The sequence below is a fragment of the Scyliorhinus canicula genome, chromosome 2, assembly GCF_902713615.1.
Source record: "Scyliorhinus canicula chromosome 2, sScyCan1.1, whole genome shotgun sequence".
NCBI classification, from domain to species: Eukaryota; Metazoa; Chordata; class Chondrichthyes; order Carcharhiniformes; family Scyliorhinidae; genus Scyliorhinus; species Scyliorhinus canicula.
In genome coordinates, this window is record NC_052147.1 from 196,624,636 (window position 1) to 196,652,323 (window position 27,688).

The window sequence follows — 27,688 nt, forward strand, 5'->3', positions numbered from 1 at the left end:
TGCCTGGAACGCTTTGCCAGCGGAGGTGGTAGAGGCGGGCACGATAGCATCATTTAAGATGCATCTGGACAGATATATGAATGGGCGGGGAACAGAGGGAAGTAGATTCTTGGAAAATAGGCAACAGGTTTAGATAAAGGATCTGGATCGGCGCAGGCTGGGAGGGCCGAAGGGCCTGTTCCTGTAATTTTCTTTGTTCTTTGTTGTTCTTTTAGGTCAGCAGCATAGTTTTGGAAAGAGGCATCATTCAGAACAGATGTGATGGAGGCGAAGGAACTGGGAGAATGGGATGAAGTCCTTAGAGGATGTGGGGCATGAAGAGCTGTGGTTGGAGTTGGTGGGCTCGCAAAGGATACTAGTGGACAGTCTATCGTCAGAAATGGGGATAGAAAGGTCAAGGAAGGGAAGAGAAGTGCCGGGGATGGACCATGTGAAGGTGATAGAGGGGTGGAAATTGGAAGTGAAATTGATACATTTTTCCAGGTCCAGACTGGAACATGAAGCAGCACCGAAACAATTGCCGATATACCAATAAAAAAAAGTTGTGGCAGGAGGCCGGAATCGGACTGGAACAAGAATGTTCCACATTCCCCATAAAGAGACAGGTAAAACTGGAACCCGTACGGTTACCCATAGCCATACCTTTGATTTGGAGGAAATGAGACATGGTAAAGGAAGAGATTGTTCAGTGAGAGGATAAGTTCAGCCAGACAGAGGAGAGTGGTGGTGGATGGAGATTGTTCAGCATCTGATTGAGGGAGAAGCGGAGAGCTCTCAGACCATCCTGGTGAGGATTAGAGGGATTGGACATCCATGGTAAAGAGGTGGCGGTTGGGGCCGGGGTACTGGAAGTTGTTGATATGATGTAGGGCATCGGAGGAATCACGACTGTAGGTGGGAAGGGACTGGACAGGAGGAGAGAATACGGAGTCAAGATAGGAAGAAATGAGTTTGGTGGGGCAGGAACAGGCTGATATGATGAGCCTACCGGGACAGTCCTGGTTGTGAATTTTAGGGAGGAGGTAGAAGTGGGCTGTCTGGGGTTGGGAGATTATGATGTTGGAAGCTGAGGAGGGAAGCTCTCCAGAGGAGATGAGGTCAGTGACGGTCCTGGAAACATTGGCTTGGTGCTCGGTGGTGGGATCATGTCCCAGGGGGAGGGAGGAGAAAGTGTCTGAGAGTTGGCTTTCAGCCTCTGGGTGGTAGAGGTCAGTACGCCAGACGAAAACAGCCCCACCCTTCTCAGTGGGCTTGATGACAAAGTTTGGATTGGACCCGAGAGAGCAGAGTGCAGATAGTTCAGAAGGACGCAGGTTAGAGTGGGTGAGAGAAGCAAAGCAACTGAGACAGTCAATGTCTCGCCGACAATTCTCAATGAAAGGATCAAGAGAAGGTGAGGGGCCGAAGGCTGGAGGGTGAATACTAGAGCTGGGTAAAAGGATTGGTAGGACTCCTGCCCGAAGAAGCGAGCGTGGAGACGAAGATGGAGGAAGAAGAGTTCAGAATCGTATCAAGCCTGAAATTCGCTGTGGTAGGGCAGTAAGGGTATGAAGCTGAGCCCTTTGCTAAGTACAGCACTTTCAGCCTCCAAGAGGGGGAGGTCAGAAGGAATGGTGAATACACGGCAAGGGCTGTGGTTAGAAGGGGTGGGATCCGAGGGATAGGAACGTGTGGAAGGTCCTGGATGGGTGTTGTTCGATGAGTTGTTGGAGCTTGTGTTCTTCACCTGAAAGGAAGAGAAAAGGTTTCTTGTTAAGGTGTTGGATGAGACGAATAATGAAATGAAGCTGGGAACAAGGACAGGTTTGAGTTGAGAGTCGGTGCTGTTGGAGAGAGATATCGAGTGTGTGCATACGGCAGCACATGGCACTGAGTGTGGATCTCAGGATGAGGTGAGAACAGCAGTCCGAGGAACGTTGTATGTTTCGGAGATATCTGTAATCCTGGGTGGATTCAAAACATGAGGGATGAAACTTGAGTTGATATCCATGTGGGGTAAATCGGAGATAGAACATAGAACAGTACAGCACAGAACAGGCCCTTCGGCCCTCAATGTTGTGCCGAGCCATGATCACCCTACTCAAACCCACGTATCCACCCTATACCCGTAACCCAACAACCCCCCCCCCCCCCCCCAACCTTACTTTTAATAGGACACTACGGGCAATTTAGCATGGCCAATCCACCTAACCCGCACATCTTTGGACTGTAGGAGGAAACCGGAGCACCCGCAGGAAACCCACGCACACGGGGGGAGGACGTGCAGACTCCACACAGACAGTGACCCAGCCGGGAATCGAACCTGGGACCCTGGAGCTGTGAAGCATTTATGCTAACCACCATGCTACCCTGCTGCAGATGAAGGCAATCGCTGAGAAAGGACATGACTCTGTCACAGAAAGACATGACTGAGGCTATGAGGGACATGGCCCACTCGCTAAGGGACATATTCCATCACAGTGCTCTGTGGCTGAGGGCAGCTACGCCATGGTTCAAACAAGGGCGGGCCTCCATGGATTAGCCTGGGGGCCAGCGAACACCCGGAGAGAAGGGAGAATAGGGCCCATGCCGGCACCCCCGGAAACACATCACTCCTTCCAAATCCACCTGACACTGGCATATCTCAGCCGGCAGAACAGGGTGGCATGCTGTCACCTATAATGCCCGAAAGGTGGCTGAGCCCATCCAGGCCAAGGTCTACCAGAGGACGTTCGCCAAGGGCATCACAGAGCAAAGGATGGGAGAAGCAGCACGCTGCTCACACTTGATGTGCTGTCTGAGGAAACATCTAGAAGGAGCGGTAGAGCACAAACGTGTAGAAAGATAGAGTACAGTTAAGTGTAGACGATCTTAGTTGGGGAAAGGGGACGCAAGTCGTCATCATGCATCATTAAACACTTTTTCTCCTCCAATCTGATTTGCCTCTAACCTCTGTCCCACCGGTGGGAAGGAAGGGCTGAGAGTTTGGCAGGGGTCTGGTAGCGTGGGAGGGGCTCTTAGGGTGGCTCGGATGCATGAACATCCCATGTGCATCACACACTCATCGAAAATTGGCACGCCATAGGACCCGTGGAGTGAGACTGCCTAGCCTGACAACATCCCCAGTGATGGTCCCAATCTCCCCGCTCCCCATTTTGGGGCACAAGTGAAGTAGTCCCCATCACACAAATGTGCCAGGTAGATGGTGGTATGTTATCTTAAAGTCTGGAGTCAGAAATTGTCAGAGAAAGAGAAGCAGCAGAACTCACTTTACAGTGAGTCGTCATCATCCTCCGTCCCACAGACAAGACCCGCTGATAATGCAAACCCAGGCCCACAACTTGTTATGCTGCTGCGGTGACCCTTGGGGCGGGGGAGGGGCGGGGGGGCGGAAAGAGAGTTCAAAGGCTGGCTCTTCCTGGGCACCATTCTTTTCCGACGAGGCCTGCCGTTCTTCGCCCTTCTCCAGAAGGCCGCCCTAAGGCTGCATGATGTTGTGAAGGCCATCACAATGCACGTGACTCTCTGGGAGCTGTATGGGAGAGCCCCAGCAGAACGGTCCAGGCAGTGGAAGCTCATCTTGAGAAAGCTGATTCACTGCTTGCTGACGCTCAGGTTACTGATTCAGTGTCGTTATAATGCCTTTCCGCATCGGTCTTGGGCCTCCGCACAGGCATCTTCAGCAATGACTTCAGCAGGTAGGCCTTGCCATCCACTAAGCAACCCTCACCTGAGGTAGCACCTCAAAGATGTCGGGAACCTCGGAGTTCGCCAGGATGTATATTCATACATGTTGCCTGGGTATCGTGCACAGATGTCCATAATGTTCAACAGGGAGTAGAGGCCTGCCTGCTTGGAGGGCACCCCCCTGTTGAGCCGGTGCTCTGAGGGTGCCATGCGTGCCCTCAATAACCCCCTTGACCTGGGGCATTCCAGCGATACCAGCAAATGCAGCAGCCCGTGCATCCGGGTGGGCCAGGTTTTGGTTGAAGTTGATGTAGATGGATGCTCGAGCACATGGGGCATCTGTTACATCTCGGACGATTGTAAGATTCCGCACAGGTCACTGCTTGAGCCTTGGAATGAGCCAGGTGCATGGAAGTGGAGGGCGACAATCAACTCTGCGAGCGGGTGCCCTCCTCCTAACCCTCACGGTGCTGTTGCGCCACCATGTGGCACGGGTGTTGTACTGTCTCCTTGCTGAGCCGGAGTCGGCAGACTCAGTCCGGTAGCTCCTTGAAGGACAAGTATAAATGTGGCCTGATGCACCTCCACCATTGCACCTCCTCCTCGGCCTGGTGGGCGGATGGCACTTTGAGCCTTACCGGTTGGTTCCTGCTGTTCTGGGGCAGGCTGCTGCCGGCAGCGTCTTCCCTGGGCCGGTCCTGACACTCGTGCATCCGTGGCAGCAGCAGCGGCCAGCCAGATAGCTAGCCTTGCTGGTTGAGTTTCAAAATCCATGTCTCTGCAGGGGGAAGGGTGGAGAGACAAAGACCGTCATCAAGGCCAGCATTCCCTTGACCAACCAAAGCCAGCAGACTACATGGTCAACCTGGGGTGTACTGTGATGTCATCCGACGCAGGTAACACGCTGGGAATGGTGACGGGGCAATGTGTCTGGCGCCTGGCACTGAGCCGGTTTTTTCATTTTCCGACCGATTGGGATTCCCTATCACAGTGGCGAGGAATAGAGAATAGAGAATTCCAGCCGGTGTGTTTAGTTATTCGTATACTTTTTAAAAATGTATACTTTATTTCAAATATACACATCAACAAAATACAGTCCATCGGGGCATCATGGTGGCACAGTGATTAGCACTGCTGCCTCACAGCACCAGGGACCCGGGTTCGATTCTGACCTCGGGTGACTGTGTGAAGTTTGCACTTTCTCCCTGTGTCGGTGTGGGTTTCCTCTGGGTGCTCCGGTTTCCTCCCACAATCCAAAGATGTGCAGGTTAGGTGGATTGGCTGTGCTAAATTGTCCCTTAGAGTGCAACGGTTAGGTGGGGTTATGGGATTGCAGGGAGGTGGGTTGAGGTAAAGTGCCCTTTGAGAGGGTCAGTGCAGACTCGATGGGCCGAATGGGCTCCTTCTGCACTATAGGGATTCTATGAAAGCAGTTAACAGTTTGTACAGTTTTTCCCCTTTCAGTCCTTCCCCTCCCCCTTCCCACCCCCTCAACAAACAGCTCCTCAAATAAAGCAATGAACGGCCTCCAGCGCACCTCAAAATCCTCTTCTGATCCCCTCAACTGGAACTTTCTCTACCCCAGCCGGTGAAAGTCTTACAAGTCCCCCAGCTAGGTCGCCACCCCCGGCTTATCAGACTTCCAAGGCAACAGGATCCTTCGCCTGCAACCAGAGAGGCAAAGGCGACTATATCAGTCCCCTTCCCCTTCAGCAGCTCTGGCTCCTCCGAAGCCCCAAAGATCGCCACCATAGGGTCTGGCCTGACCTCAGCCCCCACTATCCTGGGTAACATCCCAAACACAGTCTCCCAAAAGCGCTCCAGCTTCTCACAACCCCAGAAGATGTGAGCATTAGTCGCCGGCCCCCACCCACACTTCTCACATCCATCGGTCACCCACTGGAAGAATCCACACATCCTCACCTGAGTCATGTGTACCCTGTGCACCACCTTCAAATGAATCAAGCTCATCCTCACACAGGAGGAGGTTAAGTTCACCCTACACATCGCCTCGCACCACAGTCCCCAGCCTATTTCCCCAACTCATGTTTGATTCTCACCCCTTGCTCCCCCAACCACCCTCATATGTCCCCAATTCTACCCCTCCCGAAATCGTCAGGAAGCAGCAGTTATAGATACATAGAACATACAGTGCAGAAGGAGGCCATTTGGCCCATCGAGTCTGCACCGACCCACTTAAGCCCTCACTTCCACCCTATCCCCATAACCCAGTAACCCCTCTCCTAACCTTTTTGGACACCAAGGGCAATTTAGCATGGCCAATCCACCTACCTGCACATCTTTGGACAGTGGGAGGAAACCGGAGCACCCGGAGGAAACCCACGCAGACACGGGGAGAACGTGCAGACTCTGCACAGACAGTGACCCAGCGGGGAATCAAACCTGGGACCCTGGTGCTGTGAAGCCACAGTGCTAGCCAAGTGGTGCTGCCCCCAGTTGCTCCAATAACGTGTACTCTGGTAACTGGGGGAACGTCTACCACTCCTTTCAGGCGAAGACCCGCACCTGCATGTACCTAAACTCACTATCCCTCAGCAGTTCAATCCTCAGCTCATCCAGCCCCACAAACTTCCCCTCCGAGAATATATCCCTTACTTGCTCCAGCCCCGCCTCCCTCCACTCCCACTCTCCCCCCCCCCCCCCCCCCCCCGGCTTAAACCTGTGGTTCCGACACAGAGGCATCAGCACCAACATTTTATCCAACTTAAAATGCCTCCTCAACTGGTTCTATATCCTGGCCCCTTTCTGGCTCTGTAGCAGAGTCCTCTTAACGCTCGGTACCTATAAACCTAGAAATCAGTGCATCCACCCTCCGGAGGAAGCCCTTAGGGAGAAAGATTGGGAGTGTCTGAAAGACAAACAGGAACTTTGGCAGCACATCTATCTTTACCACCTGCATCCTCCCTGCCAATGTCACATGCAAAGCATCCCACCTCCTGAGATCCCCCTTAACCTCCTCCACTAACACAGTCAAGTTCCACCTATGCATCGTGGCCCACCTGTGCATCGCCGGAATCCGCAAATACCTAAACCGCTGTCTTGCCCCCTTAAACGGCAGTACCCCAAAATTGGCCCCCTGCCCTGCAGCATTCACCGGAAACATCTTGCTCTTCCCTACGTTCAGCTTATACCCAGAGAAAGCCCCAAACCTCTCCAGCAGGCTCATAATGCTGCCCATAATCCAGCGGGACCAACACAAACCTTTCCCCGACTGTATTCCCCTGATACTATCTAGCACCTCCCTCAGCCCCAATGGCTCCTCCGTACCTGCCTCTTCCTCCCCTCCAGCTCTGGGAACTCCAACCCACCCACAAACCGGCTGATAGCCACAACCTCTTCCCCCGGCCTTATACAACTTCTTGCAATATCCCCTGAACACCTCATTTATCTTTTCCGGCTCCAACACCAACTCCCCCAGCAAAGTATCCCTGGACGCTGCCTGATGCCACAATTGGTGGGCCAACAGACTCACTCCATACTCATACTGCGCCCCTCTCACCCTCTACAGCTATCTCATAGAATATGGAGCACATAACATACAGTGCAGAAGGAGGCCATTCGACCCATCGAGTCTGCACCGACCCAATTAAGCCCTCACTTCCACCCTATCCCCATAACCCAATAACCCCTCCTAACCTTTTTGGTCACTAAGGGCAATTTATCATGGCCAATCCACCTAACCTGCACATCTTTGGACTGTGGGAGGAAACCGGAGCACCTGGAGGAAACCCACGCAGACACGGGGAGAACGTGCAGATTCCGCACAGACAGTGACCCAGTGGGGATCGAACCTGGGACCCTGACGCTGTGAAGCCACAGTGCTAACCACTGGGCTACTGTGCTACCCACAGCTCTGTAGCACAAGTCTCACCACCTTGCCCGTCGTCAACCTCTCAAACTGCCATGCAACCTCTTCCTCTCTGCCAACAACTCCTTCCTCGGGCCGCCAAATATCTCCTATCCATCTCGACTGTCTCGTCTAACAGCCGCCGGTGCTCCTCCCTCCTCCTATCCCAATGAGCCTTAAATAAAATAATCTCACCTCGGACCTCCGCCTTTAAGGCTTCCCAGAAATTAGCCGCCGACACCTCCCCCATTCGTATCAAGGTCCACATAATTCCTAATTGCCACTCTCACCTTGTCACAAGCCTTGTCTGCCAGAAGTCCCAAATCCAACCTCTTTGACAAAGAGTCATCTGGACTTGAAACATGAGCACTTTTCTCTCCCTACAGATGCTGCCAGACCTGCTGAGATTTTCCAGCATTTTCTTTTTGGTTTCAGACTCCAGCATCCACAGTAATTTGCTTTTCTCCACCGCAGCCTCTGCAACTGCCCTGAACCAGCCAGTGTGGTGTGTGATCCAAAATAACAATTCCCGCATATCCTGGCCCCACCACCCTCATCAACACCACCCGACTCACCCTGCAAAAAATCAATTCTAGAGTACACCTTGTACACATGCGAGAAGAAGGAGTACTCCCTCCCTCCCGAGTTCCTGAACCTCCACGGGTCCACAATTCCCATTCTATTCAAAAACCCTCCTAGCTCTCTCGCCATCCTCGACCTCCCATCGACTTGGGGCTTGACCTGTCCACCTTCGGCTCCATCACACAGTTAAAATCTCTTCCCATGATCAGTTGGTGCAAATTGAAGTCTAGAATCACCCCAGTACCTTTTTACAAACACTGCGTTGTCCCAGTTAAGCGCATAAGCATTGATTAACGACATCAGCGTCCCCGCTACCACCCCACTCACTATCACTTACAACTCAAACAATAAGGAATCTACCAATATTACTTACTACCAGTGAAGAGTTACACTCACTATTAGACATGTAGAGATTTATTTAAGCAATGTTGATTATCAAGTGAAAATTTGATTTATTTAATTTCAGTGGTTAAACGAACAGGATCAAACCAGAAACAAATACTCCACTGTCTAAATTGTTCCCTTGCAAATGTATTTCAAAGTTCTTTCAGTGACAAGATGAACCTTTTGCCAGTCACACACATACACCCCAGAACCTGGCTCACCACGAGGCATGCCATCAGGCATCTGATGATTGATATATCTAAATAAAAGGTCTTGCACCCAATGTTTTCAAGCAACTTCAGAAATGACACTTTAGAAGAACAATACAACTGGCCTGGCGATAATTTGACCATTCAGCAGAAAGGAACCAAGCAGCCACCAGTCTGGAGAAACTTCCAATGCCGAGAATATTGGATGTCCCTATTTTGATGATGACCTTGCACAAAATATTTGATCAGCAGTTTGCTCCAGATTCTGTGAACACCACCAGAACACAATTGCCATAAGTGTTATCACCGTGTTCTTTTATAAATCCCTGGGAAAAAAAAAATCGAGTCAGCAAAAAGAGGGAAGACTTGTGTAAAAATAAACATTCAGGTGAGAACTCAATATTATTCCCTGCGATGCAATGCACTGCCTGCACAGAAGTATATCTAACCTGACAGCACGCCTCGATTATCTAGGTGGAAAACTAAATCTCAATTCCTGTTTTTAAAAATATTTGACGGAGTGTATACCTTGCCAAAAGACAAATTTCTTTGATTCACAATGACAAGCAGAGACAGGTGGATGGTGGCTGACCTGAAAATGAAAATATTGGAAAATTTTAGAAAATGCAAAAGGACCATCTGCTTACTATTTTATTGTACAATATACACATACTTTATGTATATTCCTTCTTTGAAAGAACTTAGGAGCACTAATGATCATCAAATCTTTCATAATTGCAAATATTGATAATTGCTACTTGTAGCTGTGGTGCAGCGCTCCCACTGGCTGGAGGTTGCACCTACAGCATGCCAAATTTACATAGGAAGCTTCCATTCTAAATGTAGACATGGTAAATTATAGAAGATATGCTGACAGAAAACTTGCACAGACATGGGGGTGTGGGAGGATTCTCCGTCGCCCGCTGCTCGTAGAATAGAATCCCAATGCAGTGGAGAACTCAGTGTTGGGGGAAAAATGGATCAGTGCCTTTGCGATGCTCCGGTCCCCCACTGGCAGCAGCATCAAGGTTCGCGCCCCGTGCTAGCAGGATGATGCAAATATGTGATTTTATTAACAGGCAGACACTGGATTCTCCATGCCTCTATGAAGCTCCGGCCCTCTGGGCCGGGATTCCCAGAACCTGTAACTTTGTGGGCCATCTTATCCCTCCATCATATTAAATTGGGAGACCAACCCTACTTCAATAGAGACTGCTGCTGGGTGTGCAAGCAGCAGCACCACGCATTCTTTGCAATGAGGGGTTAACCTAGTGATACTAAAACACAAGGCAACACAGGTGACATACCAAGAGCAGCATGTCAGACAAAAATAAGCAGCCCACAACCAATAAATTGGAGAAAGATCTGTAGCTTGATCATATGCAGTTATGAACGGTGATAGACACAGCTCCTGAATATCCCCAACCGCCATCATGTTGCAGCTTGGAACAAGTCCAAAAGGCAAGTTTGAGCTGTTGAAGCATCTTCAATTGTGCCCAGTGAAAAATATGGGTTAAGAAGCGTCGGAGTGTACTGAACACAGCAAGACTATGAACCCGCATAACAACCTAGCTGCTGTGCTGAAGATCTCGTCTTTAACTAGCTGGCTCCTGAGTCAAGTCAGTCAGCGCAGCTATGACAATCGCATCTATGCAACATCATAGAAGCCCTACAGTGCAGAAGGAGGCCGTTCGGCCCATCGAGTCGAAGAACAAAGAACAAAGAAAAGTACAGCACAGGAACAGGCCCTTCGGCCCTCCAGGCCTGCGCCGACCATGATGCCCGTCTAAACTAAAATCTTCTGCACTTCCTGGGTCCGTATCCCTCTATTCCCATCCTATTCATGTATTTGTCAAGATGCCCCTTAAACGTCATTATCATCCCTGCTTCCACGACCACCTCCGGCAGCGAGTTCCAGGCACCCACTACCCTCTGTGTAAAAAAACTTGCCTCGTACATCTACTCTAATCCTTGCCCGTCGCACCTTAAACCCCTAGTAATTGGCCCCTCTACCCTGTGAAAAAGTCTCTGACTATCCACTCTGTCTATGCCCCTCATAATTTTGTAGACCTCTATCAGGTCGCCCCTCAACCTTCGTCGTTCCAGTGAGAACAAACCAAGTTTATTCAACCTCTCCTCATAGCTAATGCCCTCCATACCTGGCAACATCCTGGTAAATCTCTTCTGCACCCTCTCCAAAGCCTCCACATCCTTCTGGTAGTGTGGCGACCAGGATTGAACACTATACTCCAAGTGTGGCCTAACTAAGGTTCTATACAGCTGCAACATGACTTGCCAATTTTTATACTCAAACTTGCCAATTTTTATACTCAATGTCTACACTGACCTTTCGAATGAGCACTCTGCCCATTTACGAGTGTCCACCCCGCTCTATCCCCATAACCTAACTTGCACATGCCCGGACACAAAGGGGAAATTTAGCATGGCCAATCCACCTAATATGGAAAATTGTCCATAAATGTCCCACCAACAAAGGCAATGCCCAACCAATTATCATCCTCTCAACCTCCCATCAGCAAAATTCTGGAATAGTTTTGAAGCCATCAATTAACCTTAATCCCAATAAGTTTCTCACTATCCTTCAGTCAACTCTTGACCTCGTCCTAACTTTGATCCAAACAAGAGGAGTGACATCAAGAAAACATTCACCAAAATGTTGTCAATCTTAAGTTTCTGGTTTGGGTTACTCAATGCAGATTTTGTGCCCTAGGACAAGGCCAGACGATTTTAATCTTTATATGTTTAATTCTTCAAGATTAACAATAAAACCGTATCTACTTAAGAGTTGATGTATTGAAGGTGATGCAGATGATTTTCAGACCCGTTCCATGCTGACACAAATCCCATTACAGTCACCACCTTCTCAGATTGCCCCAGGCCTCGCGAGAGAGCCATAAGGATTTGTGCTGGGGAGATCTCAAAATGAGATCTGGCGACATAATCAGATTCAAGCCAAGTCAGAACCTGATTAACATCCATCAAAATAGATTTAAACGCCTCACCTTCCAGGTTTGCCGGAAATAATACGCCGGTGGGAATCATTACTGCTCTGCCAGAGGAGAGGTCAGTGCAGGGTGATCAGAGACATTGCAGGGAAGTGCTCTGGCACTGCCCCCTGGCACTGTCTACTGAGCAGTGCCAAGATGACACTTCAAGGGTGGCACTGCCAGAGGTGGGACCCATTATCTGGAGAGGGGGCGATGGTGGAGGGGTGGGGGTTGTTTATTTATGGTCCCTTTACACCTCTGAGAATTTTGGGCTATATAATGTTCGATCAATAGAGAAAGTTTTAGATTACATTTCTTCATTTCTACTCTGTAATTGAAAAGAACTTAATGATGATTTAAAAGAGGGGGTGAGAGGGGATTGAACATCTGGATTGCGCTGGGATTTGCGTGGCCTGTGAAGGGGGCAAGGGTTTTTCCCCATTTAAAAGGGCTGGATGCCAATGTGGAGTTTGCTAGCAGGGTGCGGGGGGGGGGGGGGGGGGGGGGGGGGGGGGAGGTGTGGCTATTCTGTGTAGCAAGAAGGCTCGTTTTCAGGTGGGTGGGGTGGTGGTTGATCTAGAGGGTCAGTACACTGGAGGGAAAGGCTGTGGTGCTGGTGAACGTATATGCCCCGATTGGGGCGGTGCCAAGTTAATGATGCGGTTGTTGGCTGCCATTCCAGAACTGGATACACAGCAGCTGATTTTAGAGGGGAGGGGATTTCAATTGCATCCTGGATCCAAAGTTGTACCGCTCCAGGCCCAGATCGCTGGTCCCTTCGGGGATGGCGAAGGTGTTAACGGCATTATGGAAGAGTCAAGGGGGGCAGATCCTTGGCGGTTATGCACCCAGGAGGTAAGGAGGTTTTGTTTTCGCCGTTACCTAAGGTGCGTTCGCGTATCAAATTTTTCGTTATGGGTAGGACCTTGCTACCTGGAGTGAAGAATGCGGAGTACTTGGCAGTGGTTATTTTTGGCCATGCGCCTCATCTGGTGGATTTAAAGTTGGAGGGGAACCAGGTGCAGTGTGTGGGTTGGAGGCTGGACATGGGACTGTATCGGTTCTTGGGTTCGGTGCAAAGATTTAGGGGGCCATAAAGAACTATGTTGAATGGTCTGTCCGTCTACGGTGTGAGAAGCAGTGATTAGAGGGGAGATCATCTTGTACAAAGTCATATATAGCTCGGGAGAACGGGCGGGCGTGCTGGGAAGTAGTGGACAAAATTCTGGGTGCAGATAGGGAGTATGCGAATAACCCAACACCAGAGCACTTGGCATGCAGGAAAAACCTGTAAATGCAATTTGACCTACTGTTCACGGGCCGGGTGGTGCAACAGCTGCAGCACTTAAAGGGGATGGTACAGAAGTATGGGTAAAAGGCTGGCCGCCTGTTCGCTTATTAAGGCAGCAAGAGGCTGCCAGGGAGATTGTGCAGGTGCGGGAGCCAGGGCGTGGATTGGTCTCTACCCCAGAGAAAGTTGATTATTGTGTTTTGTTCCTTCTATGAGGGGCTTTACAGGTCAGAGCTCCCAGGTGATGAGCGGGAGATGGCTGAGTCCTTGGGAGGGCTAGGAGTTTCCTCAGGTGGAGAAAGAGTTGCAGGAGGCATTGGAGGCACCAATGGAGTTGGAGGAAATCCGTAGTGTTCTGGGTAGGATGCAGACAGGGAAGGCGTCGGGGCCTAATGGGTTCTCGGTAGAATTTTGCAAGAGGTTTGTGGACGAACTGGCCCCATTTGTGCTGGGGATGTTTAACGACTCATTGGCACGGGGGTCCCTTCCAGAGACATTGAAGCAGGTAGCCATTTCCCTCCTTCTGAAAAAGGACATGGACCTGACAATGGTGGGTCATACTGCCCATATTCTCTGCTTAATAACTGATGTGGACCATTTGGCTGAAATCCCAGCATTGAGGTTAGAGCCCTGCCTCACAGAGGTAGTGGAGGAAGACCAGATGGGGTTTGTAAAGCGGTCATCCAACATGAGGCAGTTAGTTAATGTAGTTCTTACATCGGAGGGGGGTCAGAACAGGAGAATACCATGTCTCTGGATGCTGAAACGGCATTCGTAGGGTCGAATGGAGCTATTTGTATATGATTTCGGAAAAGTTTGGGATTGGGCCTGAGTTTGCATCATGGGTTCAACTGTACATGAAGCATTGGCTGCTAGCACTCAAATGAACACCATGAATTCAGGGTTGTTAAGGCTGTACAGGGGGATGAGGCAGGAATGTCCCATGTCTTCTCTATTGTTCACATTGGCGATCGAACCATTGGCAATTGTTTGAAGGCCACAGACAAGTAGAGAGGAATTGTGAGCGGAGGAGTAAAGCATGACCTATAATCAGACAACCTTTTGCTCTACGTAAGGAATCCAGGGCCAGTTATGGAGGAGATAATGGGGGTAGTGAAGAGGTTCGGTTCCTTTTCAGGATATAAACTGAATGTTGGGAAGAGCAAATAATTTGTGGTTAGCCCTCTGAGTAAGGGCTGCTGGGTTGGGGGATTGCTATTCCATCCGCCGGGGGCCAGTTTTTGCTACTTGGGGGCTCAGGTGGCCCAGGATTGGCCTCAACTTTGCAATTTGAATGTTACAAGCTTGGCAAGCAGTGTTAGAGTGGACTTGCAGAGGTTGGACAGCCTTCCACTGTCACTGATGGGCCGAGTTCAATTTATTACAATGAATATTTTGCTACGATTTGTGTTCTTATTTCACTGCCTCTCAGTTTTTCGGGAGATGGAGCAGCTAAAAACGGGCTTCATATTGATGGAGAGAACACCTCAGATTCAGAGAGGCGTCCTCCAGAGGGAAGGCAGGTGGGAGGATTGGCACTGCCAAATTTGATGTATTATTATTATTGGGTGGCCAACGTGGAGAAGGTGTTGGGGTGGTTTGGGGATCAGGAAGTTGGCTATGGATGGAGTGGGGGGCATGTAAAGGGACTGGCCTGAAGGTGCTGGTGATGGCATCGTTGCCATTTTCTCTAGCAAAATATTCTGTGAATGTGATGGCAGTCTCCACATTAAAAATGTGGCAGCAGCTCCATCAGCATTTTAAGCAGAGGGCGGTGTCAAGGCGGGCTCCAATCTGTAGGAACCATGGGCTGGATTCTCCGTTCCTGAGGCTAAGTGCCGATGCCAGTGGAGGATCCGTGGTGTTTCATCCAGTGCGAAACCCGCACCGATTCCGCTACCAGTGAGGGGCTAGCACCGGCGCCGCATGAAACATCCGCAGAACGCGCGGAAAACAACTGGAGAATCGCAGGGTCATGCAGGACGTGTGCAGGGCTGACTAGCTGCAACCACGCATATGCCTACAGCCCCTACACACGCAGCGATCACACTGGAAAAGATGGTGCCGGCTGTGCTGGACCACGTACCCAACACTACAACCCCACAGCCCACCTCCTGCCCAATCCCCACCACTCCCCCAGCCCTGGCACGGATCTAGGGAGAGTGTGGCTGTGCTGGACACTGTGCGCATGCTCCCTCTCTCTCCGCAGCTACCACGCCAGGCTCACGACCGCTGAGACGACACATGGCCTGCGCCATTGGGAACTCTGCCCATCGGAGGCGGAGCATCGTGGGTGGGCACACTAATTACATTCCAACGGTGTTGCGACTGCGCGTGACGTGCTTCTCGATGACGCCGATTTGGAGGGGGTGGAGCATCGTGACTTGGCGTCAAACTGGCAGCTGCCGCGAGGTCGGCGTCGGGGGCCATTCTCCGCCCGATCGCTGTTCCTGATTTCGGTGTCAGGAGCCATTCTCCGCCCGATCGCTGTTCCCGATTTCGGTGTCAGGAGCCATTCTCTGCCCGATCGCTGTTCCTGATTTCGGTGTCAGGAGCCATTCTCCGCCCGATCGCTGTTCCTGATTTCGGTGTCGGGAGCCATTCTCTGCCCGATCGCTGTTCCTGATTTTGGCGTCGGGAGCCATTCTCTGCCCAATCGCTGTTCCTGATTTCGGTGTCAGGAGCCATTCTCCGCCCGATCGCTGTTCCTGATTTCGGCGTCGGGAGCCATTCTCTGCCCAATCGCTGTTCCTGATTTCGGCGTCGGGCAACAGAAAATCCGACCCCATATGTTTTAGTTGGTGAAATTGGATGTTATATTCGGAGGGTGATAAGGGGGCTGGCGAGGGTGATGGACCTGATTTTAGAGAGGCATTTTTTTTAAATTTAAAGTACCCAATTATTTTTTCCAATTAAGGGGCAATTTAGCGTGGCCAATCCAACTACGCTGCACATCTTTGGGTTGTGGGGGTGAGACCCACGCAGACACGAGGAGAACGTGCAAACTCCACACGGACAGTGACCCAGGGCCGAGATCGAACCCACGAACTTGGCGTTGTGAGGCAGCAGTGCTAACCACTGCACCACAGTGCCGCCCTGGAGAGACAGTTTGCGAGTTGAAAGGAGTTGAAGGAGACAGCAGGGCGTTTAGGACCAGACATGTTCAGATATTTCCAGGTGCGGGACTTTGTTCGAGGCATTTCCAACTTTCCCGGAGGCACCTTGCTGGAAAGGATACTTTTGTGTGCGGGGTCGGAGGAGCACAGCGTGCCTGGGATATATGGGCGGATCTTGGGGAAGAGCAGTTTTCAGTAAATGAGGTGAAGGCCAGTTGGGAGGAGGAGCTGGGACATATTTTGGAGGAGGTGGTGTGGAATGAGTCCCTTCGTAGGGTGAATGCCACGTCATCTGCACTGAGGTTGAGCTTGATAGAGACAAAGGTAGTGTTTAGGGTGCACCTCACCGGGCCAGGATGATTGGGTTTTTTGAGGGGGTCGAGGGCAAGTATGAGCGGTGCTCGAGACGGCCTGTTCACCATAGGTACATGTTCTGGTCCTGTCTCAAGCTGGTGGGTTCTTTGGGGTCCTTTTTCAGCACCATATCGGCAATACCAATGTTGACTTAGAACCCTGTCTGTTAGTTGCCGTATTTGGAGTGTCGATTAACCGGAATTGAGGACGGGAGCAGCGGCGGATGTTTTGCATTTGCATCGCTGTTGGACAGGTCGGTGACTTATATTGCTGAGCTGGAGGCAGGCAATGCCACCCATTGCAGCAGCATGGGTGGGTGATTTGATGGAATTCTTGTACTTTGAGAAGGTTAAGTTCACAGTGAGGGGCACGACTGGTGGGCTCTATCATAGATCGCGGTTGTTTATCTTGCATTTTAAAGATCTGGGCCGGGATTCTCCCCTACCCGGCGGGGCGGGGGGTCCCGACGGGACGGAGTGGCGTGAACCACTCCGGCGTCGGGCCTCCCCAAAGGTGCGGAATTCTCCGTACCTTTAGGGGCTAGGTCCGCGCCGGAGTGGCTCCCGCTCCGCCGGCCGGCGCGAATGGCCTTTGGCGCCCCGCCAGCCGGGTCGCCGGAAGTCCGCGCATGCGCCGGTGCGTCAGCGGCTGCTGACGTCATACCGGCGCATGTGCAGGGGAGGGGGGTCTCTTCCGCCCCCGCCATGGTGAAGGCCATGGTGGAGCAGAAGAAAAAGAGTGCCCCCACGGCACAGGCCCGCCCGCCGATCGGTGGGCCCCGGTCGCGGGCCAGATCACCCCGCGCCCCGCCCAGGACCCCGGCGCCCGCCCGCGCCGCCAATCCAGCCGGCACCAGACATGCTTTGATTCCCGCCGGCACGGTAGCATTGTGGATAGCACAGTCGCTTCACAGCTCCAGGGTCCCAGGTTCGATTCCGGCTTGGGTCACTGTCTGTGTGGAGTCTGCACATCCTCCCCATGTGCGCGTGGGTTTCCTTCGGGTGCTCCGGTTTCCTCCCACAGTCCAGAGATGTGCGGGTTAGGTGTATTGGCCATGATAAATTGCCCTTAGTGTCCAGAATTGCCCTTAGTGTTGGGTGGGGTTACTGAGTTATGGGGATAGGGTGGAGGAGTTGACCTTGGGTAGGGTGCTCTTTCCAAGAGCCGGTGCAGACTCGATGGGCCGAATGGCCTCCTTCTGCACTGTAAAGTCTATGAAAGGGTTGTCAGCGGCGGGACTTCGGCCCATCGCGGGCCGGAGATTCGCCGCGGGGGGCCCGCTGACCGGTGCAGCGCGATTCCCCCCCTGCCGATTCCCAGGTGGCGGAGAATTCGGGCCATGGCGGGGGCGGGATTGACTCCGGCCCCGGGCAATTCTCCGAACCCCCCCCGGGGGGTCGGAGAATTCCGCCCCCGTCACTGTTAGCGGAGGGGAAGGAGGTTGGTGTGGGCGAGAAGGAATTATTTGGGTTGCATGTCTGCTATTGGGATTCCTGTTACTGTTGTTGCTTGTAATTTTTGATACATGCGTCGGTGCAGTTTAGTTTTGTAAATTTTTTGATATAAAATGTTAAAAGTTTTTAAAAGTATATATTTTTAAAAATGATTTTAAAGCAATGTGGATCAGCTGAGAATAAAAGAATGTTTTTTCTTTGAGTTCAGTCAAGAATTATACAGCAATGGAGTAGGATATGAATCACACCTGCTCGGCAAAAAACCTGAATCCTTTGTCTTCTCGAATGCATTCGTATGTTTCTCCAAGCACTGGATTAAAGGGTTTAAATGTAGCTCTGTAATATGTTGTGGCATATCCTGAAACTGCAAATGTAGCAACCATAACCTAGAAATTAAGGACAGAATGAAGATGGGAATGGATAAAGTCATAAAAAGTACAATAGACAAAAATTCACAAATTATCATAACTTCAGTTACATGGTGTGGAATTTTCCCAAAGTCTGGTTGAGACCGAAAACCGGCGTGTATCTCTCCAGATGCACAGCCGAGTTCTCACTCTAGATTTTCTGGCACTCAGTGCACAGGGAACCTGTGGGCATGGTGTGCGTCATCACTCTGGTGGGCGGGGCCTAATAAAGCCGAAAAAGTTAGCTCCAGAGTGATCGGGGCCCAACTTTAAAGGGCTACCAATCTGTGCTGGAAATAAACACCCCCCAACCCCATACACAGGCAAACCTCCCTCAAGCATTGGGACAATCTCCCCCCCCACCCCGGCCCACAAGCATCAGGGCAACCCCACCACGCATTCCCCCATAGTCATCGCCCCTTCTCCCTCACAGGCCAGCTTGGCACTGCCAAGTTGGCACCAGGGTGTCACGGCACTGCCCTGACATATCCCTCACCACCCAGGGGCTACGCTTACCTGTGCACCCTCGGTGTGGTCATCACGACTGGTCTCTGTTTTTAAAAACCAGTAGTGATTTGCGCTGGCATGATTGGGTTCGATGGGACAATGCAGTAAGGGTGAAAGTAGTGGTGTAAAGCCCTTTTATTACATTAAGATTTATTATACAATATGCTAATCAGGTCCACGCCCTTCCTGGCTGTGAACCGGATTGCTTCATCAAAGGCGGCGAAGAAGATCACAAATGGAAATCCTAGTGGTGCATATCCCGTTTTGGGCCTCTTGCGGGATTTAGCAGTCATTAAGGGATTTGCGCCCATGGCCTGCTTGGCTGCTAAATTAGGACCATAATATTTATCAGTCTACATGTTTTTCCACAAAGCCACTGAGGTCAAATAACCAATTATGGTACAGGAATAAAAATTCTAGTTCAGCGTTTCAGTTTTAGACCCCAGTAGGAAGATAGTATGGAGTTTATTACTGCAAATTGTGTTCTAGTATACTGCATTTTAACTTACAATATTAGCATTCACCTTGTGATATTAAGTTCGATATAGCAATAGTACAAGTTACAATCTCTGTTTTAATACTGACAGCAACATTACTTATCAAATACTGAATTTCACAAGGATCAACCTTTAAACAGAAGGAATGAATAGAAGGAAATAGTAAAATGTTTAAATAAACAAGGGCATTCAGTTAAGAAAGCAAAAGGACGATTCCGCTGTCTATTACCATTCTATCATATGGATCATCTGTTTCAGCAGCCTTGTCTAACAATTCAGAATATTCCAATTCTTCACATAGATGCTGCAGAGTATTGAGGGGTTCATTCAGCTCAACTGGCATGGAGACCTTGGACAGGTCCTTTCCAATGTTATTTCTTAAAATATTCCACAGGTTGATGCTACTGGTATCCGGTGATGGTGCTGGAAGACATGTACGTCTGCCATTTTGAAATGCACCGCTAATGAGCTCGCCATTAGATACTGTAACAAGATAATCAGACATATAATTAAAGTGTCATACTTATAAATGAAATCAAAATATTAACTAGCATTTCCTTAATTTTATGGATATCCAACATTTAGTACGTGTTTGCTATAAATAATATAGTGAAATAAGGTACACATCAGTAATTTCCCTTGTGTGTGCAAGGCCACGCAGCAATTTGGAATATACCAAATGTTAAAATAAACAGGCTGCTCATAATGGAGTTCAAAAGGGATCGGGTGGGGGATGAGCATCAAACTCCAAATGCAAAAGCTTGAGCCACTTTGGAAAAAACAGGATTAAGTGCAAAAGAGCAGGAAGTGAAGAATGTGTGATTGGTGGAATAGAGAGCGTAAGCTTCGTGGGAATGGGAAGGAAAGGGAAGTGTGTCTAGAAGTGAGCAGTGCAAAGTGAGCAGGGAAGGAGCTGAGGAGCCAGACAAGACCTCAAGAAGACCAGAAGAGGTTGTGCTTCAGAATGTGAAGGTAGTCTAAGTCATTGGTCAAGGCTTGTGTGAGGGTTGAGACTTGGGCTCATTCCTTGATTTCAGAGTCAGCCTGCGATGAAAGGGGAGGGGCTGAGCTGGCTGAAAGCGATCACAGAATTCACAACATTGTTACGGCAGAGAAGAAGCCAATTTAACCCATCTTGTTAGCACCAACTCTCCGAATGAGCAACTCACCTACCATCATTCTCCCACCACCTCCCTTGCACATTCTTCCTTTTCACATGAAAACTAATTCCCTTTTCAATTATTCAACTGATGCGTCCCTCACATTCTCAGATAATGCATTCCAAACTCTTACCACTCGCTGCATAAAAAGTTTCTCATATCACTTTTGCTTCTTTACTAATTACTTTAAATCTGTGCCCCCCGTACTTGATCACTTCACAAATCGGGACAGCTGCTCCCTATCTACTCTGTACAAACCCTGCATGATCTTGAATACTTTGAGCAACTCTACTCTCAGCCTTCTTTTCACCAAGGCAAACAGTCCTAACTTCTATCTTCAGAACTGAAGTTCCTCATCCCTAGAACCATTCTCGTGAATATTTTCGCACCCTCTCTAATGCCATCACATCCTTCGTAAAAGGCAGTACACAGAACTGGGTTCAATATTCTACTGATGGGGCCCATGCAGCATCTGGTTACCAACCCTGGTGTTGTTCAAGACTCAGGTGTGTTCTTCATGCAGCAATGGCTCAGGATTCAACTTGGAGCAAAATGTCCCAGAAGTCCACCGTAAATAAAGGTCACAAAGCCAGTGGTTATGGCCCATGATGGTCAGATAAATGCTCAGTCTGGGGTGAAGTTCTTCAATAGATTAACTCAATGAGCATCTAATATCTAATGATGGGTAGGCTTATGATGCTAATTAGTCTGCCCATCAAATATATCTGGAAAATCAACAATGAAAATTGCCTTTTTTGAGCCACATAAAACCGCCTGAAAACCAGAGGTTAATTGGAGCTGTCTGGGTTCCAGGATCCTTCGGCCTCCCAGTCATGTGTTTCTTGGCAGCGGCAGGTGGTGTGCCATTTTCTGGCGGTTGGATTCTCTGCTCCCACTGCTGTCAATGGGAATTCCCATTGAAGCCGCCCTACGCAGTTGGGAAACCCACGGGTCAGGGTACACTGCCGCCAGATCCAGAGCAACCCGTCACCAGCGAATGACAGGAAAATTCTGGCCCAGGTTTTATGAGCTTCATTTCATTGTTTGCCAAAATGGTTGGAGGGAGAGAATTGGGGGGAGGGGGAAGGAGAGGGAGAATGGGGTGTGCGTGAGGGGAATAATTGGACATGTGAGGATAGGAAGGTGATGTGAGGAGAGGGGGAATGGGGCATGTGAGAATGAGCTGTATGAGGAGGGGAAGAATGGGAAATGTGAGCACAGGAAGAATGGGCTGTAAGGTACACATGCACACATGTTTGTAGGATTTCCTTGTTTATAGAAATAATTTTAAATGGTTGCAACCATAGAAACCATTTTATTGCATTACTAATAGTCATTATATGCATGAACCTGACAAGGAATCAATTAAATATTAACTGAAATACAGTTTAATTACTCAATTGTTCATAATCACCTGTAATTTATATATTGAAAAGCATCCCTCAAGGAGCTGGGAAGCATAAGTAATTATATTTTAAAATTCAGTTGCCCTTCTTTGAGACATCACTATTGTATTAGAAATTAAAATTTGTGTCAAGTAGGAACGATGTTCATTTAATTCAAACTCCTTTCCCATTGTTTCAGAAGGTAGGTAATTATCTACTTTGAAAGCCATATAAAAGAGGAATTTCTGAGTAGATGGTATAGGACCAGCTCCATCTTTACACCCTACTACCTTAGCCTGACCCAACTTAGTTCCTCCTTGTCCCTTCTTTGCAATACCTTTGTCATCCCTCTCCCAATCCGATTTGCTCCATGAACTTCTCTTTGGTTTCTTCAAGTGCCTGACTTTTACAAAGCTCTTGATGACTCAGTAATTTCCTCTTCTCCACTTCAAATATCTTAGCTTGCCAATTTATCCTGAAATGTCCACGCCCCAATTCCCTTTAAAATGGATGTTATTTATTTTTTTAAAACCTGCTATATTCTGTCAAACTAACACCCTAACTAAAACGTGCACTTTCTTTCTAATGTCCTTGTAGGTATCAACATTAACATCTCCATGGTTACCTATACCACCAATTGCTTTCAAGTCCCACGTATCTTGGGCTGGATTCTCCGTTTCTGAGGCTAAGTGCTGACGCCGTCGTGAAAACTGTGGTGTTTCACGATGGGCAAAACGGCACGACAGGTGAAACTATTCAGCCACTCCAAAGGGGTGCACTGGCGTTACGGGAAACGCCACACTTTTCACGCTGAACGGCGGCGGAATAGCCGGTTCCGTGATTGCCGCACAGCTGCAGCCGCACTTAAGGGATTCACCGTTGCAGCCAACACAGCTCGAAGGAGAGCAGCACCATGCTTCCCAGATGCTGAGTTGGAGACCCTCATGGATGCCGTGGAGGAGAGGAGGATGGTGCTGCACCCTGGCCCAGGAGGAAGGTCCTCAGGCGGCACGATTCGCTGTGCCTGGGCGGATGTGGTAGAGACAGTCAGCGCCGTCAGCGAAGTCGCCCGGACTGCTATCCAATGCAGAACAACCTCCTCAGGGCAGCCAGGGTGCGTATGCAGCACTGTGCCCCTGGCACCAACCCCTCTACCCCTGACACACGTGACCCGGACTCCCACACTGTTCCACATGCCAGCACCCATGCCAGCCGCAATGGCCGGGTGCCCTGCCCACTCATGCCATCAGCTACCCAACCCCTGGGCTGCATGCGCCAGACTGTCAGTATTTGTGTTTGCCCCGTCCAGGACAAGGCCTGCCGTGAGCGAGAGAAGACAGGAGGGGGACCACCAGACCTGCGGCTCCTCACCATGCCCGTGCAGCGGGCACTGGATGTGGTCGGCGGCCTGGAGGCGAGGAATGTCGCCAACACTGAGGTTGGCGGCGCGTGACAAAGTGAGATGCACTGCCCAGTTGCGGATCCACATGACACATGCTTACCCCCCCTCCAACCCCTCACCCCCCACAACTCCTTCACCCCCAAACCCCTCCCCACACCCCTCAGCCCCTCACGCCTCACCACTCCACCCGCACGCCTCACCACCATCCGGCTGTCTAACTATACATGGCGTCTTGTATCTTACAGGACCTGCCGGAGATGGGACCGGCCCATCTGGGGCCCCCTCCGCCCCAGAAAACGCCAGAGCCGGTGCCCCTGGACGGCAGGACACCGATGGGGAGAGCAGCCAAAACATCAGCCCTCTGCCTGTGACTCAGGAAACCCTGGAGTTCGGGTCGGAGGAGGACACAGACTTTCTGTCACAGCTGTCTCCTACACCTCCACCATCTCAGAGACTATCACCTCTGTTGGGCACATTAGTGAAGAGGCTCCTGGGACACAATCTGGTGCACACCACATGGTTGGTCCGGTACGGCAGATGGAGGTAGGAGAAGCCGAGGGGCCAGACGGTCGGAGGGCAGCCCGGCCCCAGCAACCAGCTGCCGCCCAGGTGGATCCCGGGCTCCTGGAACATCCAGTACCACCCATAGTGGAGGTGGAGTCAGAGACCCAGGGACTACAGGAGTAGATGATGGCCAGCTTCTAGCACCTGCAGGAGCTGGGGGTGATGCAAGTCATGCGTGCCACCCAGGCCGAAACCGCACGGGTGGCGTCTGCGGTGGAGGCAATGGTGGTGGCGGTGCCGGACATGGGTCAGCTTGTGCAAGGCCTGGGGCATTCTGTGCAGGCCGGGGCTGTGGCCCAGGACAGGGCTGCCCTCTCACAGGCAACCATGTTCCAGAGCCAGCTGGAGATTGCAGTGCCGCTCCTCAGCGTGGCCCAGTCACAGAAGGGCATCGCAGGCAGCATCGACGGCATTGCCCAGACGCAGGCCTTGTGGCGCAAACACAGAGGAAAGTTAAGGGAGGTGGCCAACACCATGAGGGATGCGGCCTACTCACTTCCTGACGTGGCACAGACCCTCAGGGTGGTGGCACAGTCGCATAGTGATGTGGTGCAGTCCCAGACAGAGATGGCCCACTGCCCGTGCTCCATGGCCGCAAACGTTCAAGGCCCTTGCTGAGCCCAGAGCGGGCATCCAGGACTGGCAGCGCCAGGTGTCCGGGGGGGGGGGGGGGGGGGGGGGGGGGGGGCCTTAAGGGATGGCTCTGCTCGCACCCCTGTCCCATGGAGAAGCCCGAGGAGGAGGTGCGGGGGCCCGTGTCGGTGACCCCCACAGGGGAGGTGTCGGAACACCGCAGCTCCTCGGACACCCCCTCCAACCCGTCCCTGGTGCATCTGGTGGGCAGAACAGGGCAGCACCACACCACCCGGGATGTCAGAGGAGCAGCCGGGCCTATCCAGGAGGCGTGTGCCAACGGGGACACTCGTCACAGAGCACGAGTGACAGCAGGCTGCCTGCACTCCTGCTGTACCGTCTGGGGAACCACAAAGGCGTAGTGCTAGGGCCTGTAAGGCCAGAAATTTAGACACCAGTTAAGTTGCCATGGGTGCAGCGCACAGTTTAGTGATAGGGGCTAAGGCACAGACTGTTTACATCTGATCACAATTAGCACATGTTCACACTGTTCAAACCTTGGTGCTCTGTCTGATGGGTATGGGGGTGGAGCAATCAGTGCTAGCCAGTGGGACTGGGGGGGTGGGGGATTAGCAAGGCCCAGTGGGATGGACTGTATAGTCTCACCCCCCCGCTCCCAACCATCCCGGGCACCCCATCTCCAGCAATGCGACATGGACTGACCAGTTCGCATGCAGGGATCACCCAGATGGAAGGTGCTACCGTGGGCATGAGTCAGACATTGTCAAACGATGTGGAGCTCGGAGCTCATCGCAGAGTGGGCTGTCATCATCCTCCATCCCATGCTGTCACTGCCTGCTCGTAGGGCGGCAGGTATATGTAACGGAGGGGGTGTGCATGTGGGTGGTTTGGCGGTGTGTGAGATGAGGGTGTTGTGTGGTGTGGGAGATGAGGGTGTTGTGTGGTGTGGGAGATGAGGGGTGTGGTATGGTGGTATCTGTGCCCCGGCCGGCGACCCCCCTCCCCCCCTAATGTGTCAAACATGTCTCGATGAGGGCAGCCCGTGCGGGCTGGCCCTGGCAATAGCATCGTGCGGCCTCCCGTGCCTGGCCAGGCCCCATGTCCCGCTCATTGTCCCCCTCCTCGTCTGATGAGGCCTGCCCTTCCACCTCATCCTCCCCCAGCAATCATCCCTCTGCTGGGCTATATTGTAGAGGTCACAGCAGACCAAAACGATGCGGGAGTCCTTCCTGGCCTCGTACTGGAGGGCCCCTCCAGAGCGGTCCAGGCACCTGAGTCGCATCTTCAGGACCCCAAAGTGCCTCTCGACCACAGCCCTGGTTGCATAATGGGCATCATTGTAGCAGGTCTCCACGTCGGCCTGTGACCTCAGTACAGGCGTCATCAGCCACGGCCCAATGGGTAACCACTGTCGCCCAGTAACCAGCCCCACAGTCCGGAGGGGGGACCCTTGAACATGTCAGGGATCACGAGTGCCCTAAGATGAAAGAGTCATGCACACTGCCCAGGAATTGGGCGCAAACGTGCAGAATCCGCATCTGAATAGTCATCGAGTCCAAAGATGTGGTTAGGTGGATTGGCCATGATAAATTGCCCTTAGTGTCCAAAATTGCCCTTAGTGTTGGGTGGGGTTACTGGGTTATGGGGATAAGGTGGAAGTGTTGACCTTGGGTAGGGTGCTCTTTCCAAGAGCCGGTGCAGACTCGATGGGCCGAATGGCCTCCTTCTGCACTGTAAATTCAATGATATCTATGATGAGTAGTAGCCCTTCCTGTTGGTGAACAGAGGCTAGTTATCCCCCGGTGACCCTAGGGCGGCATGCAACCCATCGATGACCCCGTGGACCCGAGGCATCCCGGCGATGGCAGTGAACCCCACTGCCCGGGCATCCTGGTGGGCACAGTCCACAAGGTACTGGATGTACTGATCTGCCTGGGCATACAGGACGTCGGTGATGGCACGGATGCACCTGGGCGCCGATGCCTGGGAGATGCCGGACAGGTCCCCACTCGCCGACCGGAACACCCCTTCACGTAAAAGTTCAGCGCAAACGTCATCTTCTGGCATATGTGTCGCACTGTCTCCTTGCTCAACCGCAGTCTCCTTCTGCATGCTCAGTCTGGAAGGTCCTCAAAGGACATCGATCGCGGTAACCGCGAGGCCTCATTCGGCGCCTCCTTGGCACCTCTCCATCCTCAGCCTGTTGGGCAGCCGGTCCTCCAGCCTGAGCGGCTGCCCCCCTGCATCCCGCTCCTCTGCTGCAGCCTCTGTGGTGATATGCATTACTGTGGATACACAAGGGGTTAATGTAAGTACACATGGACTAGCTAGACACTAGAGGGAGCACCAGAGACATGGCACACAGACACTCAACCAATAGGTCAGTAAGATAGGACACGACCAATGGGCATTCACAATATACACAGAGGTGACACTACCACAGGGGGGCATTACACCAACCCATATATAAAGGACACAGCACACATGATCTTCCTCTTTCCAGTGGAGACACTCAGTGAATACAGACACAGGATTAATTCAATATCACACCCACCACGTGGATTGTAGCAGACTGGTTTGTCAGTCTGAGTAGCTATAGAACGATTCAGAGTAGTGGCGAACCCGAGTAGGAGAATTGTAAGTAGTTCAATAAACGTGTTGAAGTTATCTCCACGTCTGAACCTTCCTTTGTCAGAGTGCACAACAAGGAAGCCGCTTATGCTACGCCAAGAGCATAACAAGACAGCCTCTGCCTCCTCTCTGAGCGGCCTAAACTCATCCTGCCACAGGGCTGCATTCAGAGCAGCGGCCATCGCCACGGCGGCCAGCATCGCTGGTTGATGCCCAAAAGCCATAATTTTCTGCAGGGGGTGAAAGGCAAACATGTTATCATTCCACTTCCTATACTCCTCTCAGCTGTCGCAGCTAGAACACCAGGTTTACGAAAGTTCATAGCATATTAGAAACACACCATCGGGAATTCGGCCCATCCAAGGTGCTGAATCGCCGAGGCTCCGGAAAATCAGTCGTCAGGACCGTTAATGATATGCCTACTGTAGTTTCAGGCCATGCGGCGGGCGGCCCGCTTTTGGAGAATGCTGATTTGGTGTGAAACCGGCATCAGGCTCTATTCCGGAACCTATTCTCTGCCCGATCGTGTTTCGCGGTTTCAGCGTCAGCTAATGGAGAATCCAGCCCCTTAATTTTGATCCATCTATGGCAATGAGACCAGTTAACCAA

At 51.3% G+C, this 27,688-nt stretch overlaps 1 protein-coding gene across 6 annotated transcripts in view; it reads right to left on the bottom strand.

Annotated features, from left to right (window-relative positions):
• Nucleotides 1–27,688, bottom strand: part of osbpl6 (oxysterol binding protein-like 6) — a 302,726-nt gene that overhangs the window by 30,040 nt on the left and 244,998 nt on the right. For all 6 annotated transcript variants that reach the window (XM_038789304.1, XM_038789305.1, XM_038789300.1 and 3 more), the window contains 3 exons: nt 19,573–19,826; nt 18,181–18,318; nt 9,238–9,301 (listed from right to left, as the gene is read on the bottom strand). In XM_038789304.1, the coding sequence (XP_038645232.1) occupies nt 9,238–9,301; nt 18,181–18,318; nt 19,573–19,826 (456 nt within the window). The remainder of the gene's footprint in view (nt 1–9,237; nt 9,302–18,180; nt 18,319–19,572; nt 19,827–27,688) is intronic.